This window comes from Dreissena polymorpha, chromosome 3 (assembly GCF_020536995.1).
Source record: "Dreissena polymorpha isolate Duluth1 chromosome 3, UMN_Dpol_1.0, whole genome shotgun sequence".
Taxonomy (NCBI): domain Eukaryota; kingdom Metazoa; phylum Mollusca; class Bivalvia; order Myida; family Dreissenidae; genus Dreissena; species Dreissena polymorpha.
In genome coordinates this window covers 59,848,025-59,867,446 of record NC_068357.1, presented here as the reverse complement: position 1 = coordinate 59,867,446, position 19,422 = coordinate 59,848,025, and the positions used below count along the sequence as shown (strand labels likewise).

Genomic DNA, 19,422 nt, shown 5'->3' with positions numbered 1-19,422 from the left:
CAACTTACAAGGGACTATTGCCTGGATGGGCTGCAAATATGCCGATGTATATACACAGAATGGATACAATCACACAGGCAAGAGACAGGGCAGCGAACTTGCTGACGAACGCAACCCCTATGAACACGACAATGCCCAGCAACAGTAGCACCGCAGTGCCGTACACTCGGTAGTTGTTCAGCGCATTGGAGAGAACACCCACATCACCAAATATTGAGAAATCCCGGTTCATGTATGTCTGAAAAAAACAACGAAAGAATAATTGTTGATTAACCCTTTACCACTTAGATACGTATTTTCATGCATTTTTAGTAGAAAATTCAATATAATTAAAGACCTTTCTTACTGGATTCAAGTTTTAAAGGATTCATTTTAAACCCTTAGATACTGATGAGCAGCAAACAGCATAAATAAACCGAGTAACTCGCACTCTATTCAGGTTTTATGCTGTTTGCACATAGCAATATTTACTTCGCTTCTGAGTCGGAAAAGGTTAATCACTTAATTTGATACCTAAATCTACAAAAAATATTTACATGATTGATCATTATTTTCATATTTATTTGTGGGGATTGACCAAACAATTCTTAGGCCTAAGTCTTACAATAAAGAATATTCTTTAAATTGCAACTTTTCAGAACTACTAAAAAGTGAAGTCTAGCATGGAATTTAACATAAACAAGGGCTGTTTGTAAATCATGCATGCTCCCCATATGGGCTGTCAGTTGTAATGGCAGCCATGGTGTGAAGACGTTTTTTGTCACTGTGACCTTGACCTTTGACCTAGTGACCCGAAAATCAATAGGGGTCATCTGACAGTCATGATCAATGTACCTATGAAGTTTCATGATCCTAGGCCTAATTATTCTTGAGTTATCATCCGGAAACCATTTTACTGTTTTGAGGCACTGTGACCATGACCTTTGACCAAGTGACCTGAAAATCATTAGGGGTCATCTGCCAGTCAAGATCAATGGAGTTTCATGATCCTATGCATAAGCATTCTTGTGTTATCATCCAGAAACCATTTTACTGTTTTGAGTCACTGTGACCTTGACCTTTGACCTAGTGACCTGAAAATCAATAGGGGGTCATCTGCCAGTCATGATCAATGTACCTATGAAGTTTCATGATCCTAGGCCAAAGCATTCTTGAGTTATCATCTGGAAACTATTTTACTATTTCGAGTCACTGTGACCTTGCCCTTTGACCTAGTGACCTGAAAATCTTTAGGGGTCATCTGCCATTCATGATCAATGTACCTATAAAGTTTCATGATCCTAGGCCTAAGCGTTCTTGAGTTATCATCCGCAAACCATCTGGTGGACGGACCGACGGAGGGACGGACCGACCGACCGACATGTGCAAAACAATACACCCCCTCTTCTTTAAAGGGGGGAATAAAAATTGCAAAATTCTTTAATTAGAACAGTTTTGTAAATGACAGAAGAACCATTTTAGCCTGTATAAATTCACACTTTGAAGTATGCGGTCTTGGGTCTAGGTCTAATCCTTATTGTAAAGTCTAAGAATTGGTAAGTGAATGCCGGCCTAGCTGATCATTTACCAGTGCAGGGCTTGTTGGCTTCTGTTTAACCCTTTACCACTTCGATACGTATTTTGACGCATTTGTAGTCCCTTAGAAAGTTGAATTTAATTACAGACCTTTCTTACTGGATTCAAGTTTTAAAGGCTTCATAATCAACCCTTAGATACTGATGAGCAGAAAACAGCATAAAACCTGAACAGACTGTGAGTTACTCGCATGTCGTTCTGGTTTTATGCTGTTTGCAAAAGCCATTTTCACCTTGCTTCTGAGTGGGAAAGGGTTAAAAGGAGCAATACATTAAATGCATGAGAACGTTCACCATGTGCACCTACCACCAGGATCTCAATGGCTCCAATGATGTACATAGAGGATGCCACAGTGGTTCCCAGGTAGAACAACACCCCCACAGCACCTCCAAACTCCGGCCCCAGGGCCCTAGAGATCATGAAGTAGGACCCCCCGGCAGGCACCACCCCGTTGGTTGCTATGGCGCTCATGGATATGGCTGTCAGCATGGTCTGAAAGAATTATCACATACATTTAAAACTTTATATCAAGTTCACAAAAAAGTGCCATCCCTGATAAGCCTATGCAGACTACACAGGCTAATCTAGGACTACAATTTGCAAACATGCATTAAGCCTCATATTCTCAGAACCATCAGCACGGTCTGAAAAAATTCAACACATGATCACAGTCATACATCTCATATGCAACTTCCAAACTCCCCAGGGCCTATGAGATCATATAATAGAAATACCCTGCAAGTACCACACCCTTGCTTGCAAGGGCAAACCTTTACACAGCTGTCTGCATGATCTGAAAGTATTTATCATATATTATTTTATGCTTTCCCATGGCTTATAGAGAAATATCAGTGAATTAAAACTTTTTCAAACATTGAAAACTAACAGTGAAAATAATCGATAAGTTTTACTGTTATACAGTGAAACCTCGCTATTGAGACCACCTGTGGGACTTTTGAAAAGTGGTAACTCCAAGTCTGTTCAGGTTTTATGCTGTTTGCTGCTCATCAGTATCTAAGGGTTGGAAATGATGCCATTAAAATTTGAATCTAGTAAGAAAGGTCTTTCATCAAAGATTACTTTCTGAGGGACTACAAATGTGTCAAAACATGGATCTAATTGGTAAAGGGTATATCAATAGCTACATCAAGATAACCAAATAAACTTAAGTTCTTCACTGGAAATACCCAATTTGACACAATTTGAACGGAAGCCATTCCCCAATTTTATAAACTGAATTTGTTGGAATTTATTGAAAATGAATACAAATTGTTTCCATTTGATTTGTTATAACCTTTGATGAATGTAATATATCTCATGGAGCTGTTTACTGCAGGCTGTGCTTTCTGATTATTAATCATTTTTGACATAAAACAAATGCCACATATTTTGTCTTAACATTGCCCAAGAAACTTCGCATATTACAATGACAGTTCTTGTCTTGTTGAATAATGAACTTAATAGCTTGATGTCAATTCTTTTAACAGAATGTGTTGAAATTTTTATTTCAATTCCAAACAGATGCTAGAAATGTTTATGAATATAACACTCGCTCTGTATTATTTTTCCATTTCATTGCAGCCTGATGAAAACACTCAGATATTTGCCAGTTATTGGAAAATGTTCATGGACTCATTTGTTTATAAGGTTAAATCTTTGTGCTTTCTTTCAAGATGGATGGAAAATTGTATGTACCAGAAAAATGTTCCAATAACTATTTGAAACATAAACAACAACAGTGACTCACAACAAATAAATGCATTTATTTCCAAATGTATGGACAATTTATTCTGTACAATAAATATAAAGAAGAGCAGGACATTGACTCCAATGATTTAATAATTGGCTGAAATGCACACATACACTGACAAAAATCTTAACACAACTTGAAATGTAGAAGTGGGGAACTCATTACTCATTCTTTTCTGCAAAAAAACATTTATCTAAATAAGATGATTGTCTGAAGAAGGCTTCCATAAATATCTAAGTGTCAATTAATTTGGCTTTAGGTCTGCTTTTTTAAAAGTTATTAAAACCTATAGACTTGCAAATTTAATATGTGAAATGTTACGCCCATTTTTTACATGGATCTTTTTTATCAAATATTATTTTATATGACATTTCTGCACTAAAGAGAAAAAAAGCATTCAACACATAATGATAGACAATGCCAAACGAATTAAGTTTATTGAAGTTTATTTATTTTCAAATTAGTTGGCCACTGAGGTATTATTAGAGTAGTGAGACTTGATTTTCAGTTTTCTTGGGAGATTTGGAGTATGATCAGTTTGATCCTTGTGATTTGGGATATTGTCAGTTTGATAGATTGTATGTTTTATCTGTGTGATTGATAGATTGTATGTTTGATCTGAGTGATTGATAGATTGTATGTTTGATCCGTGTGATTGTTAGATTGTATGTTTGATCCGTGTGATTGATAGACTGTATGTTTAATCCATGTGATTGATAGATTGTCTGTTTGATCTGTGTGATTGATAGATTGTATGTTTGATCCCTGTGATTGATAGATTGTCTGTTTGATCCCTGTGATTGATAGATTGTATGTTTGATCAGTGTTATTGATAGATTGTCTGTTTGATCCGTGTAATTAATAAATTGTGTGTTTGTTCCGTGTGATTGAAAGATTGTGTGTTTGATCCATGTGATTGCTAGATTGTCTGTTAGATCCTTGTGATTGATAGATTGTGTGTTTGATTCTTGTCATTGATAGATTGTATGTTTGATATAAATGATTTATAGATTGTATGTTTGATCCGTGTGATTGATAGATTGTCTGTTTGATCCTTGTGATTGATATATTGTGTGTTTGTTCTGTGTGATTGAAAGATTGTGTGTTTAATCCGTGTTATTGCTAGATTGTAGGTTTGATTCGTGTGATTTAAAGCTGTCAATTTGATCCTTGTGATGAAGTGATTGTTTCTTTGATCTCTGTGATCACAAGATAGTCAACATAATCTTCAATTCATTCAATTTTAATCACATTTTTTTTATTTCAAAAGTTAAACAAAACAACTGTAACATTAAAAATCTTACTTATTTATTTGATATGTAAGAATATTTTTGGTAATTGTAACTTCAGTATGAAAACCATAAAAATAATGTTGCTCTATTGGAACTCAGTATACAATGTACATGTGTGTATACTACAGACATGATAAATCATTGTGTGCAATATATCTTGCAAGTGACAGGTCTATTAACTTCCAATATGTTGATGTACTGTTTGCTAGAAGAAGCAATATAACAAAATTTATTGGCATCTCTCTCTATCTTTCTGTTTTTCTTAGAGCATCCAACACGATTAGGACAATTGCGTTGTTTGGTTATATTTTACTTTAAGTTAATTAACAATTGAGCAAAAGAAGAATTTTCAAAATAATAGTAATAATTTTATTAACATCATCACCACCACTACCATCACCATTATCAAATTCATAATCAAATTTATCATCATCATCATCATCATCATCATCATCATCATCATCATCATCATCATCATCATCATCATCATCATCCTTTAACTAATCCTTTTGTATTTTATTATCCTACTTGGATAATTCAATGTGTTATTTACAGTTGTGATCAGTTTGTACATTTGCACAAAACTGTCTTGGCTGATGTTTTATACAGTAAAATTAATTCCATAAAACAAGGCATTTCATGGCATTTAAGTAAATTGGAAGCAGTTCTCTGATTAAATGGCAGCAAATGGTTGTCAAAGTGTGCAGTAGCAATTCAAAGTGTGCAGTAGCAATTCAAAGTGTGAAGTAGCAATTCAAAGTGTGCAGTAGCAATTCAAAGTGTGCAGTAGCAATTCAAAGTGTGCAGTAGCAATTCAAAGTGTGCAGTAGCAATTCAAAGTGTGAAGTAGCAATTCAAAGTGTGCAGTAGCAATTCAAAGTGTGCAGTAGCAATTCAAAGTGTCTGACTATTCTACTTAAAAATATGTGTCTTGTTCTGTGAAAGCTGGTCATAATGCATGTGCGTAAGTGTCGTCCCAGATTAGCCTGTGCAGTCCGCACAGGCTAATCAGGGACGACACTTTCCGCCTAAAGTTGATTTTTGGCAAGGAGGGACTTCCTTGAAACTAAAAAAAACATAAAAGCGGAAAGTGTCGTCCCTGATTAGCCTGTGCAGACTGTACAGGCTAATCTGGGACGACACTTTATGTACATGTTTTATGCCCAGTTTTATCAGAACAAGACAAATATTGTTTTTGTGATATTTTTTTTGTTAACATTTAAATGGATTTACGTTTTTGTGATTGCGTGTTAAGTGACCGCCTAGTTTACATGTTGCTCTAATCAAAATATATTATTTTCATACCTATGTGGTGATGTCTTTGAAAATATTTCAGCTACCGTAATTACTCTATGTTTTCGGACATTCTTAGTGTTTGGACACCCCTTTTTTAGCAAAAATAATTATTTTTCGTGACTCTTAATTTTCGGACACACGAGTTTTCGTCCATAATTAATGTCTCTAAGTTTTAAGACAGTATATTTTTCAGCGCTATTTTACCAAATTTCGGTCCTGTTTTGGATATCTAATGACACTTCGATCATGGGGTTTTACAACCAGATTAACATCATTAACCATGGCAGGTGCAACAGACCATTACATTTGCGTTATTGCGTAAATAACCTTGTAAACCGGTATTAGACAATTGTTTGACCCGATAGCATAAGCGTTATGACAATTACCAGGGGTAGTGCTAATTAACAGTTCAATTATCTACCGCAATGGTAATACCCCTTCTCAGTAAAATAACTATGACAAATACTAAACGCTTCAAAGTGTGATGCACCCTATTGCAAGTTTTACGAACAATGGAAGGTGTAACAACAACTATCGGAAATGAACAAACACAGAATTCTTAATTTGCTTTTTTATTGCATTAACAACAGGTTCATACTAGCGAGTATCGGTACATCTTTGAACTTGTTGGTCAAAGTACAACCTTGTAGTAACTTTCTGTAAAATAAATTAAGCATTTGTCATTATTTAAAATGCAATGCAAACATATATAACTGTAATTTATACTATACGGCACCGTATTTTACAAGCGCGTGCTATTACCGGTAGTCGTTGATACAATTGACGCTTTTTTCGGACACTTCAATTTTCGACTCTAAGTTTTCGGACACCTGTATTTTGTAAATATTTTTTGTATCAAAGTTTTCGGACACGAAAAGAATTAATTATTTTTAAGTGTCCGAAAACATAGAGTAATAACTGTATTATGATAATAAAATATTGGAAAATTAACTAGGAGCATTATACAGAATGTTTAGTCAGTCTATTGAATTTTAAGGATTAATAAAGCATTTATTTTTTATTTTTTTTTAATGTTTATGATAAAAACAATATAATGTCCATAGGGCCCTCACCAACTTTTATCTCCAAACTTCGCATATGTCACAAACAAGCATTTGTTTTCTCAAACTTTACATTTGACCTTTTCATGTGACCTTGACCTTTAAAGTAATGAGAGAGGGGGGATAAAACCAACTCTCAGGTTCCCAATGTAGTCATTGCTGTGGTTATTTTTTTTAATTGTATGAGGAATGACAACGTTACAGCGGAGACCAAATCTTTGTTATAATGGTCAAACATTGACCCTTGACCTCTAAAAGTGACTTTGACCTCAGTTTGTACACACAAAATGCTGTCTTCTCATGGTGGTTATAAGCAGTAAGTTGTTTAAAAATAGCTTGATAAATAACAAAGTTACAGTCAAGACTAGCTGTTTTATGCCTCAATTTGACCTTAAAATTTGAGCTAGGGAAACAAGGGTTACAGGTAACACCTTGTCTTATGATGGATTGCATTTGTGCCAAGTTGTTTCATTGCAAAATTTGACCATTTACCTCTCTGTTTAACCTGGACCCTTGATGAAGAGAGAAAGACAGAGAGACGGACATACAGAGAGACAGACATACAGAGAGACAGACATACCAAGAGACAGACATACCGAGAGACAAACATACCAAGAGACAGACATACAGAGAGAAAGACATACCAAGAGACAAACATACCAAGAGACAGATATACCGAGAGAAAGACATAAGACAGACAGACAGACAGACAGACAGAGAAACAATTATATTCCTCCTTCTTCTAAGAGGGTCATGCAAATAACTACTTGCCCTCAATTATCAGAACTAAAGCATTTGGACACTGCAAGATAAATCATTTGTTTACAAGAAATTAAAATACATATGGGCAAGTGTCGGTGAAAATCGGTTTTAATGCATGTGCATTAAGTGTCGTCCCAGATTAGCCAGGTTAATCAGGGAAGACACTTTCCACTTTTATGATATTTTTCATTTCAAGAAAGTCTCTTCTTAGCAATAATCAAGTTGAGGCGGAAAGTGTGGTCCCTGATAAACCTGTGCAGATTGCACAGTCTAATCTGGGAGGACACTTTACCCACATGAATTAAACCCCCTTTTCACAGAGTGCAGCCCAATTATGCTTTAAGGTCAGCTTGCTTTTTGGTGAGTTATTCTGAATGTCAAAATTCCCAGAGTGATGCAAAAAAATAACTGTCCAGGAAGATCCTGTATCAGGAAGCCACTTCAATGTCTAGAATAGCCAGATGTGGTTCTATATAATCATAATTGACACATGATACAACTCACAACGAAATCCAGACTACTGTCTGTCTCTTATTTCTGACACGTTCTATTGGTTCCCAGTATTTCATAAATATGCAAAATGTCCTCACCTGGTGTCTTCAAAAATTGTCTAATTTTATGGAATAGAATACCAACAGCGAGGTATGAATATTTTATTAGGAATGAAGTCAATATCAATACTTTATAATTCTCTGCAATATATAAATCTGTTCTGACATTTTCACACTCTTGCATGTGTGCTGTAGAAGCTGTATGATCTAAAAATGAAAAATTGTCACTAAGATATGCCCATTAAAAAAGCCTCTTTGGGATTGAAGATTCAATGTCTAAAGAGGAAAAAGACAGACAGTAACAAGTAACATAAAACAAGAAGGCAATGATGGCCCTGAATTGCTCACCTGAATAACCAAATACAATCCCAACCCTGATTTCATCAAGATAAACATTCTGACCAAATTTCATTAAGATTAGATGAAAACTGTGACCTCTATTGTCTACACAAGGTTTTTCTATTATTTGACCGAGTGACCTAGTTTTTGACCCCAGATGACCCAAATATAATCCCAACCCAGATTTCACCAAGATAAACATTCTGACCAAATTTCATAAAGATTGGATGAAAACTGTGACAAAGTTTTTCTATTATTTGACCTAGTGACCTAGTTTTCGACATAGTGACCTAGTTTTTGACTTAGTGACCTAGTTTTTTACCCCAGATCACCCAAATACAATCCCAACCCAGATTTCATCAAGATAAACATTCTGATGAAATTTCATAAAGATTGGATGAAAACTGTGACCTCTACTGTCTACACAAATTGTTGACGGTTTTTCTATTATTTGACCTTGTGACCTAGTTTTGACCTCAGATGACCCAAATACAATCCCAACCCAGATTTCATCAAGATAAACATTCTGACCAAATTTCATAAAGATTGGATGAAAACAGCAATCTCTATTGTCTACACAAGGTTTTTCTATTATTTGACCTAGTTTTTGACCTAGTGACCTAGTTTTTTACCCCAGATGACCCAAATACAATCCCAACCCAGATTTTATGAAGATAAACATTCTGACCAAATTTCATAAAGATTGGATGAAAATTGTGACCTCTACTGTCTACACAAGGTTTTTCTATTATTTGACCTAGTTTTTGACCTAGTGACCTAGTTTTTGACCCTGGATGACCCAAATACAATCCCAACCCAAGATAAACATAGACAATCAAGATAAACATTCTGACCAAATTTCATAAAGATTGGATGAAAACTGTGACCTCTACTGTCTACACAAACAAATTGTTGACGGACGCACGCACACACGCACGCACACACGCCAGACATCACACGGTCACATAAGTTCACCATGTCACTTTGTAACAGGTGAGCTAAAAAGTAACAAGCCCATAGACAGAAATAAAGGCCCGTTGTCAAAATGGACGCCATACCTGAAAATTGTGGTGAAGAATTGGTGAAAAGCGAAAGAGTTAAAAAATCTAAAACAGTGATTTCATGTATTTAATTTTTAGTATAAATAAAGTGAATAACTCTTGTGTGCCTGGCATGATTTGGCTTGTTATCCAATATGGCCTATAATTTATGTCAACAAACATTTCCGAAAAGTTTGGAGAAGATTCGATTAAAACAGAACAAATAAGAGAGCAAAAACAGCAAATTTTAATCTTTTAAATAAGATAATGGGCATTAACTTTGAAGTACTTAAGGCATTGAAAAGAATTAAAACTTTATCTTAAGGCATTGAAAAGAATTAAAACTTTATCTTAATTCAAGACAAAACCAATTCAAAAGGTTTATTAAAAGTCAATCTCAGCATGTGAATAGAAAGTTCATGTGTATACACCACAAACTAACAGAGAAATAAACATGGGTGTAATTTAAGAACCACCTCAGGGGAGGAAAATGCCCTACCTCCCTTACAGGATTCAACTAAACTCTGTATTTGTATATAGATTCAGCAAAGTTAATAACCATTTGTAAATTTTGTTTGATATTCAAAGGGAGGAAATCAGCTGAAAGGAGGAGAAATCACAACCCTTATGACCGCTCAGACGACAGACGATGACCATCCACAAAAGCTCACTTATAGACACGATGTGCTAAGCTGAGTCACAAAGAGGGAATCATTTCCTGTCGCGTTGCCCTGGGATACTTACACAACAGCAGCAGATGAACACTATGAAGAATCCCTCCAGTGCGCCTGCCATCCCCACAATCCACGACATACGGATGAACAGTAGCACTCCAAAGATGTTCTGTACGCATGGAAGGAAAACACCCAGCAGCGTTCCTAGGCGCGCCTAGAATGTAGAGAATGCTATATTAACCCCTTACCACTTAGATACATATTTAACACTTTACCACTTAGATATGTATTTTTAATAGGGATGTCAACGAATATCCGAATATCCGAATATTCGGTCCCGGACCGAATATTCGGATACTATTTTCCGAATCGAATATTCGGAAGAAAAAAATAAAAAAATCGAGTAATTTCAAAGACTTTGTATTCGTGAAATTTGCTTCAAACATTGTACAAAAAGTCGTTCCTCGTGTCATAATGTTTAGTCCGGATAATTCGTCGCTATGGTGATGACAGTATACCGGTCATAAATCCCGCTAATTGCCTAACAAAGACAGTCACTTTGTGTCAAAATTATGATAGGTTCTAATCGCATCGGCAATTAAAAACACCGACCTGCACTTGATCCAATGACTCGAATTACATTTAAAATTATCAAAGATAAAATGAGTAAAGGAAAAGCCGACTTGGTGTGAAAAAACAAATAAGACCGTATGGCAATTAAAACACCGACCCGTCTTGATCTAATAACTCGAATTACATTTAACATGATAAAAGATTAAATAAGTAAAGGAAGTGCCGACTTGGTGTGAAAAACAAAAAAAGATCGTATGGTTATAATCACGTTGTCCAATCAAAAAAGGTTTTAGAAAATAATTTACTCAACCTCTAACCGAGCAAGAGAATTCTGACGAACTTCAGAGATATTTGCTTGTGAAAATGGAGCCAACCGCTAAACCTCTTAAGTGGTGGAAACGTCGCGAGAGCGGATTTCCGAAAGTCGCGTATGTTGCTAGGAGTGTTCTATATGTACCTGCAACTTCTATGCCATCTGAGCGCATATTCTCAACCACTGGATTGCTCATCAATAAACTAAGAAATAGACTCGCCAGTGATCTGGTCGACGCAATCGTGTTTTTAAATAAGAACAATGTTCATGTGCCCAGAGACGCCGATCCGAGTGACTTTTAAATGTGGCAACGGTGTTTTGTTTGCATGTGTTCGCTATGTAAATAATACGTTTAAGTTCAGTTCAAATTATTCATAGATCTAACTGTTTTGTCATGTAATTATTTTGTCGTCATGTAAATATTATGTTTCTCGTTCTATTGTTGATGTACAATATTAAAGCACGTGTTCGCTATGTAAATACTATCTTTAAGTTTAGCTTAAATTATTTATAGATCTAACTGTTTTGTTATGTAATTGTTTTGTCGTCATGTAAATATTATGTTTCTCGTTCTATTGTTGATTTACAATATTAAAAGTTAAAAAACAGTTTTCGTCATTCAATTTTAACAATTAGCGACGCAATGCTGTGTCAATATTTAGTCACTTCCGGGGAACTTCCGGTAAAAACAAAAGTAGAATTCATGGAGTAATGGTACGGTAAACATAGTTGATTTTTTTCTAACAGATGTTGACCGAATATCCGAATATTCGTTCGGAAGGATGACCGAATATCCGAATACCAATATCGGTATTCGTTGCCATCCCTAATTTTTAAGCATTTGTAGTCCCATACAAAGTTACATTTAATTTATGATGTTTTTTTACTTAATTCAAGTTATAAAGACTTCTTTTCCAATCCTTAGATACTGATGAGCAGCAAGCAGCATAAAACCTGAACAGACTGCGAGCTACTCGCAGGCTGTTCTGGTTTTATGCTGTTTGCACATAGCCATTTTCACTTTGCCTCTGAGTGGGAAAGGGTTAAAGTGTGGATGTATTAACATGTACTTAGATAGATAGATAGATTTATTTTGGCATAGGAAGCATATACACTGTTCACAACATAACATAGAATAAAATAATAAGCAATTATTAAAAACTATATCATGTACAATAAACTATGACATGCTCACCAAACCAAGGATAACACAAAAAAGAGCAAGCCCTTATTTCCATTGTGGTCCTTATTATTGGTGGCATGACAAAAAGAGGCAGACCTTAAACATAACTATGTTGACCTTAAACATAACTATGTTCATAGTAAAATAATTATTTGATGAAATAAAAAATATATATCACTGTTCAAAAGAGATCAAACTAATTATCACAGTAGTGCTCAGAAAATATGACAGGAGCTGGAAACTAAGATCAATTGATAATGTTATCAACTATTTCAACACATAGATATTTTGACAGTTGTAATTTGATGATATGAGGTATCATGAATTATCTTAATTAAATATATTGCTAAAATGTATGTTAGAAGTATGAACTAATAATTATTAAAATAAAAACCTAAGACAAAGTTAATATCTGCTTATTAAAAGTGAAAAGATACACATATATAAAAAATTAAATATTATTCATTAAATGACTTTTAATGGCAACCTTAAAGCCTTCTAACCTGTTGATCTCTGTGAGTGACTCAGGTAAAGAGTTCCAGAGTTTAATGCTGTTAAAAGAAAAGGATTTGGAACCATGACATTTGACCTTGGGTAAACAATACCCACCCTTTTTACTAAGCCTAGTGCTGTAATTATGCATAGAATCTTGGGAAACAAAGTGTTCACTCAAGTAATCTGGAAAAAGGCCATTTCTTATTTTGAAGACATGACATAACATTATTTGATTTACTCTCATGTGAACTGGTAACCAGTTGAGGGACTTAAAGTGAGATTGGTCAATATGAACTCTAGAATCAAGATCAAGAACAAACCTAATTAACTTATTTTGACAGGTTTGTAACTTATTTCTTAAAGACTGAGTTATACTATTATACCAAACAGAACAAGCATAATCATAATGACACTTTATGTGTTATTTGACATGTTTTCATGGTTGATTATTGTCAATCATTGACATTGGCATTTGAGCCTAATTCAGGCAAAAATGGGTTTAATCTGTGCCTTAAGTGTCATCCTAGAATAGCCTGTTCAGCCTTAAGTGTCATCCTAGAATAGCCTGCTGTGCCTTAAGTGTCATCCTAGAATAGCCTGCTGTGCCTTAAGTGTCATCCTAGAATAGCCTGCTGTGCCTTAAGTGTCATCCTAGAATAGCCTGTTCAGCCTTAAATGTCATCCTAGAATAGCCTGCTGTGCCTTAAGTGTCATCCTAGAATAGCCTGTTCAGCCTTAAGTGTCATCCTAGAATAGCCTGCTGTGCCTTAAGTGTCATCCTAGAATAGCCTGTTCAGCCTTAAGTGCCATCCTAGAATAGCCTGTTCAGCCTTAAGTGTCATCCTAGAATAATCTGTTCAGCCTTAAGTGTCATCCTAGAATAGCCTGCTGTGCCTTAAGTGTCATCCTAGAATAGCCTGTTCAGCCTTAAGTGTCATCCTAGAATAATCTGTTCAGCTTTAAGTGTCATCCTAGAATAGCCTGCTGTGCCTTAAGTGTCATCCTAGAATAGCCTGTTCAGCCTTAAGTGTCATCCTAGAATAATCTGTTCAGCCTTAAGTGTCATCCTAGAATAGTCTGCTGTGCCTTAAGTGTCATCCTAGAATAGCCTGCTGTGCCTTAAGTGTCATCCTAGAATAGCCTGTTCAGCCTTAAGTGTCATCCTAGAATAATCTGTTCAGCTTTAAGTGTCATCCTAGAATAGCCTGCTGTGCCTTAAGTGTCATCCTAGAATAGCCTGTTCAGCCTTAAGTGTCATCCTAGAATAATCTGTTCAGCTTTAAGTGTCATCCTAGAATAGCCTGCTGTGCCTTAAGTGTCATCCTAGAATAGCCTGTTCAGCCTTAAGTGTCATCCTAGAATAATCTGTTCAGCCTTAAGTGTCATCCTAGAATAGCCTGCTGTGCATTAAGTGTCATCCTAGAATAGCCTGAAGTGTCATCCTAGAATAGCCTGTTCAGTTGGCCCAGGCTAATCTAGGATAAAACTTTCATGCTTTCACAAAACTTTTTGTTTTGCGGACGTCTCTTCTTAACACAAAACCAGTCTAGGCAGAAAGTGTCACCCTCCATTAGCATGTGCAGACAACCCAGGATAATCTGGGACAGTAGTTTACACACATGCGTTAAGCCTTTCAGTGCGGGAACCGAATTTTAAAAGCTTTTGCAAACAGTTTGGATCCAGATGAGACACCACAGAACGTGGCGTCTCATCAGGATCCAAACTGTTTGCTATTCTGATAGTATTCTTTGAAAAAGAATCGAAGAAAATGCTAATTTTAGAAATTCAGCAGACGACATTTTAGCAGACGACAAATTTCCCAGCATGCAAAGGGTTAAGCAGAGTATTTCCAGGATTATTTCTCATTTATATTTACTATTCCAATTTTCACAAACAGGATGTTGACTGATCCAATCCACAGAACATGCTCTTTTCTTAATTAAGTGCATTTGATTATACTGTGAAAAGATTTGAACACATGGAAGTTTCAGTTGCATTGTAAACTTATCACAATAACCACTGATAACTACATAATAACCAGGAATGTCACACTTCATGGCAGGAATCTGCATAACAAACTGTGACATTAACCCAAGATTCCAGCTTTTTGTGAGAATGATGGTGTCAGTATAATTTTATTGTGACACTGATGGCCATAATGGAGGGATATAACCCTTTATTGTGTCTGCCAGTGTTATTTGGCCATTATTATAACTAGGAAATAACTCGGGTGAGATGATAGCCAAATTTTAAAATGTTGCAAGAGGTACTGGCGTCCAGTGTAAACACTATGCAGTAACCGTATCTAAATCTTTCAGTGCTGGAACCGAATTTTGAAGGCCTTAGCAAACAGTTTGGATCCAGATGAGATGCCACAGAATGTGGCGTCTTATCAGGATACAAACTGTTTGCTATTCTGATAGTATTCTTTGAATTTTTTTTGAAGAAAATGCTTATTTTAGACATTCAGCAGATGACATTTTAGCAGACGACAAATTACCCAGCATGCAAAGGGTTAAGTGAATATGAGATAAAGAACTTCAGGTGTTTGTGGACACTATATTGTTGTTGACAATGCTGAGCAATCTGGATAACCCATTATTTAGTTGAATAAAATGATTAAAATCAAGTTTTTACTTATGCTTTTGAATGTACTTCATGGCAAATAGTTGGGAACCTTGGCTTGCATGGGTCTTTTGCTTCTTACCATTGTTGGGCTCCATGCTAGCATGGAACTGTACCAGTCTATTGTGCTTTCATCACAGTCTACAGAAATAATCAAACACAATTTTGTGCACCCCAATCCCTGTGTTTGCGTACCTTCGCTTGGACCTTCCCTTTTTTCTCGCTGGTGTTGGGTTCAACACCCGCATGGTAGTTGGCCAGTCTGTTGAGAAGAGCAGAAATCTTGCCCTGGTGGTGTATGTCGTCCTGAAATTAGAATGGCAAAATACCACTAAATATTACTCAGTGATTTGTTTTTGCTTTATATTTTATATCATGTGCCTTTTTTATTTGGAAAAAAGTGTGATATACCACACAATTGGGAAAAAATAAATATTATTAATATGATTATTAATAATGGTTTACCCATTGTTCATAAGTGCATGTTTGGCTGCTTTCTAAAATTTATATTATAAATTGCTAGGGAATGAAATTGATGAATAATAAACTCAATAAACCAATTATTGGAAAAGTTTGGCATATTTTTGAGGAAATTTTGGTAAGATTTTTGGGCATTAAATGTTACTTTTTGCCTTTGGGAAACATTTTTTTACTTTTTGCAATTGGGAAACAGAGGCTGTTATTTTTGGCAAAAAAATCACTATTAATTAACATAGTAATTGTTAACGCCGTTAATTTACGGGAAATATAACGTACGTTGGCGCGAAATATATATATACGCCTCCGACATCATTTATCCATTGTTATTCTACGTAAATATCTGTAAGTTTAAATTGTTTTAAGAGTGTGGTTGTTTGTGTATGGAAGAATAAATATTGGTAAATATATTGTTGGTACTTATATTGTATATGTATTTCTGTATGTATTATCCTTATTATTACATACGCGCAATCGTTTGAACTATTTGTTTAAATACTATGTTAATAATTTGGTGTGTTTGACTGTTCATATTATAAATGAATTGTATTTATTTTTTAGAGAATCGTCAGCGAATAAAAATAATGACGCATATCTCGTTTCTTCGTATTGAACTGGCCAACTCTTAACAGTAATAATTAATTGCCAGTATGCATGCACAATTAATTAATGTTTTTACCACTTTAAATATAAGCTCACTGCTGGTAAAAATGGGAATAATATATACAATATTTTAAGCCATCTTTATTTATTGATCTTGAACAAATTCATCAAAATTTGCCAAAAAAACAAAAAAAAAACCACACACAATAAGAAAACGATTAAGTTCATACATCAAAATATAGAAATTTTTAACCATCTTCATTTATTGATCTTGAACAAATTCATCAAAATTTGCAAAAAAATGTTTAAAACAAGAGATGTGTTTGTTAGAAACACAATGCCCCTACTGTGTCGCTTAATTGAAGCCATATATTTGACCATTGACCTTGAAGGATGACCTTGACCCTTCACCACTCCAAGATGTGCAGCTCCAAGAGATACACATGCATGCCAAATATCAAGTTGCTATCTTCAAAATGGGGAAAGTTATGGGCATTGTTAAAGTTTTCGGACGGACAGACTGACTGACTGACAGGCAGACAGACTGACGGACAGTTCAACTGCTATATGCTATCCTACCGGGGCATAAAAATGTTCTATAGATCATATCGCTTGTTGTGTTTGAATGTGTGTGTGCTTAAAATATAAAGTTGATAATTTTGAAACTAAAATCTGAATACATGAGCATAATGGGTTATTACTTATCTTTAAGAGATTTTGACGATTTGGGTAATTTATGCTGGTGTTTCTTTTTCACAGATGTGAAATTTGCAATAAAGAAAAAGTATGTAAATGAAATATTAATGGTACATCTTATAAAGTGGCTAAACATTAATGTTCCACCCTAAATTCATCACTAAGAAATAATTTTTTATACTGATCTAAGAATAAAGAATCTCTGTGTGTGTGTAAAAAATATTTTGCAGTTCAAACAGATTTATAAACACATATATATGCTATCTATCTAATGTTCACTACATGATAAGCCACAGGCTTTCAGTATCAATATTAATCTTAACTGTATCTATGACTGAGTTAACTCTTTTTCAAATACTGGCTTATCAGGTGATCAGCTGATAATAAAGTCCAAAAACTGACAATTGTCAGTGCTCATGAAAACAACAAGTTATTCCCAACAACAGCATTACTATCTATCATTTCTATCTAAATTTCAGAGCTCATTGCATATAGCATAGATTTGAGTTGTGTTTTGTGAAAGCTGGTCATAATGCATGTGCGTAAAGTGCGATACTTTCCGCCTAAATTGGATTTTTGGTAAGGAGGGACTTCCTTGAAACTAAAAATACCATTAAAGCGGAAAGTGTCAGCCCTGATTAGCCTGTGCGGACTGCACAGGCTAATCTGGGACGACACTTTACGCACATGAATTAAGCCCAGTTTTCTCAGAACAAGACACATTTTTTGATTCACAAGCATAGTTTTATTTTAGCCTCGCTATGCAAAAATGGGGTCTAATGCATTTGCGTAAAGTGTCCTCCCAGATTAGTCTTCACAGGCTTATCAAGAACAACATTACCGCTCTTGTGGTACTTTTTGTTTCAACCAAGTCTCCTCTTCGCAAAAAAATCCAGTTTAGGCAGAAAGTGACGTCCCTTATTTGACTGTGCAGACTGCAAAGGCTAACCTGACACTTTAAGCACATGCATTCAACCCTTTTTTTCACAGAGCGAGGCTAATTTACAGAATTAAACCTGAAGTACAAATAACAGGTGTGTGATTGAGGTGAAGTCTGAGATATGGAGAAAAAAAACCTGAAATACAAATAACAGGTGTGTGATTGAGGTGAAGTCTGAGATGTGGAGAAAAAAAACTGAAATACAAATAACAGGTGTGTGATTGAGGTGAAGTCTGAGATGTGGAGAAAAAAAACCTGAAGTACAAATAACAGGTGTGTGATTGAGGTGAAGTCTGAGATGTGGAGAAAAAAAACCTGAAAAACAAATAACAGGTGTGTGAATGAGGTGAAGTCTGAGATGTGGAGAAAAAAAACCTGAAATACAAATAACAGGTGTGTGATTGAGGTGAAGTCTGAGATGTGGAGAAGAAAAACCTGAAATACAAATAACAGGTGTGTGATTGAGGTGAAGTCTGAGATGTGGAGAAAAAAATCCTCCGAATTTGAACAAACAAATGCCCTTAACGTTGTGACAAACCTCTTACAATATGCATAGAAATAAAAATTTCTTCGAAGTTCACAAAGAGATTTATATATATAACTTTTTTTACATTTGCATATAAAATAATAAAACATTTAATAAAGGATGCCAGTTTAAAAACAAGAGCACCACATAACAGGTGCCAACGCTCTGCTGTGGATGCAGTTTTGAATCAATGAACAATTGTCAGAATTTGTTGTTGTTTTTTAGAGGTCACAGTGACCTTTGACCTAGTGACCCAAAAATGGGTGTGGCATGAAGAACTTATCAAGGTGCAGCTACATACGAAGTTTCAAAGTTGTTGGTGGAAGCACTTCGATTTGAGAGCCAATGTTCAAAAGGTTAACAAAATGTTAAGGTTTTAGCACGACGTTGACGACACGACTAACTGGCTATGAAAACACCTCGGATTTTCTCCGAAAACAGCCGAGCAAATATTATTATTTGGGCTGATTTCCATTATAAATGCTCAATAATTATGAACAATTCTGTCAAACATGCGCTTTTTGCTAAATGTTTTACTTTGCAATTTAGTCAGCCCTTTTACAGTGTCTTCAATGATCTTCAATTAATGGCACTCCTACCATGGGATCCATTGATCAAGCCTTACCAGGATCTTGATTAACCATTTGGAAA

At 35.4% G+C, this 19,422-nt stretch overlaps 1 protein-coding gene across 11 annotated transcripts in view; it reads right to left on the bottom strand.

Moving 5' to 3' along the window:
• Positions 1 to 19,422, bottom strand: part of LOC127874357 (solute carrier family 12 member 6-like) — a 177,653-nt gene that overhangs the window by 46,789 nt on the left and 111,442 nt on the right. For all 11 annotated transcript variants that reach the window (XM_052418619.1, XM_052418620.1, XM_052418618.1 and 8 more), the window contains 4 exons: positions 15,725 to 15,835; positions 10,411 to 10,554; positions 1,882 to 2,067; positions 9 to 238 (listed from right to left, as the gene is read on the bottom strand). In XM_052418619.1, coding sequence (XP_052274579.1) covers positions 9 to 238; positions 1,882 to 2,067; positions 10,411 to 10,554; positions 15,725 to 15,835 — 671 coding nt within the window. The remainder of the gene's footprint in view (positions 1 to 8; positions 239 to 1,881; positions 2,068 to 10,410; positions 10,555 to 15,724; positions 15,836 to 19,422) is intronic.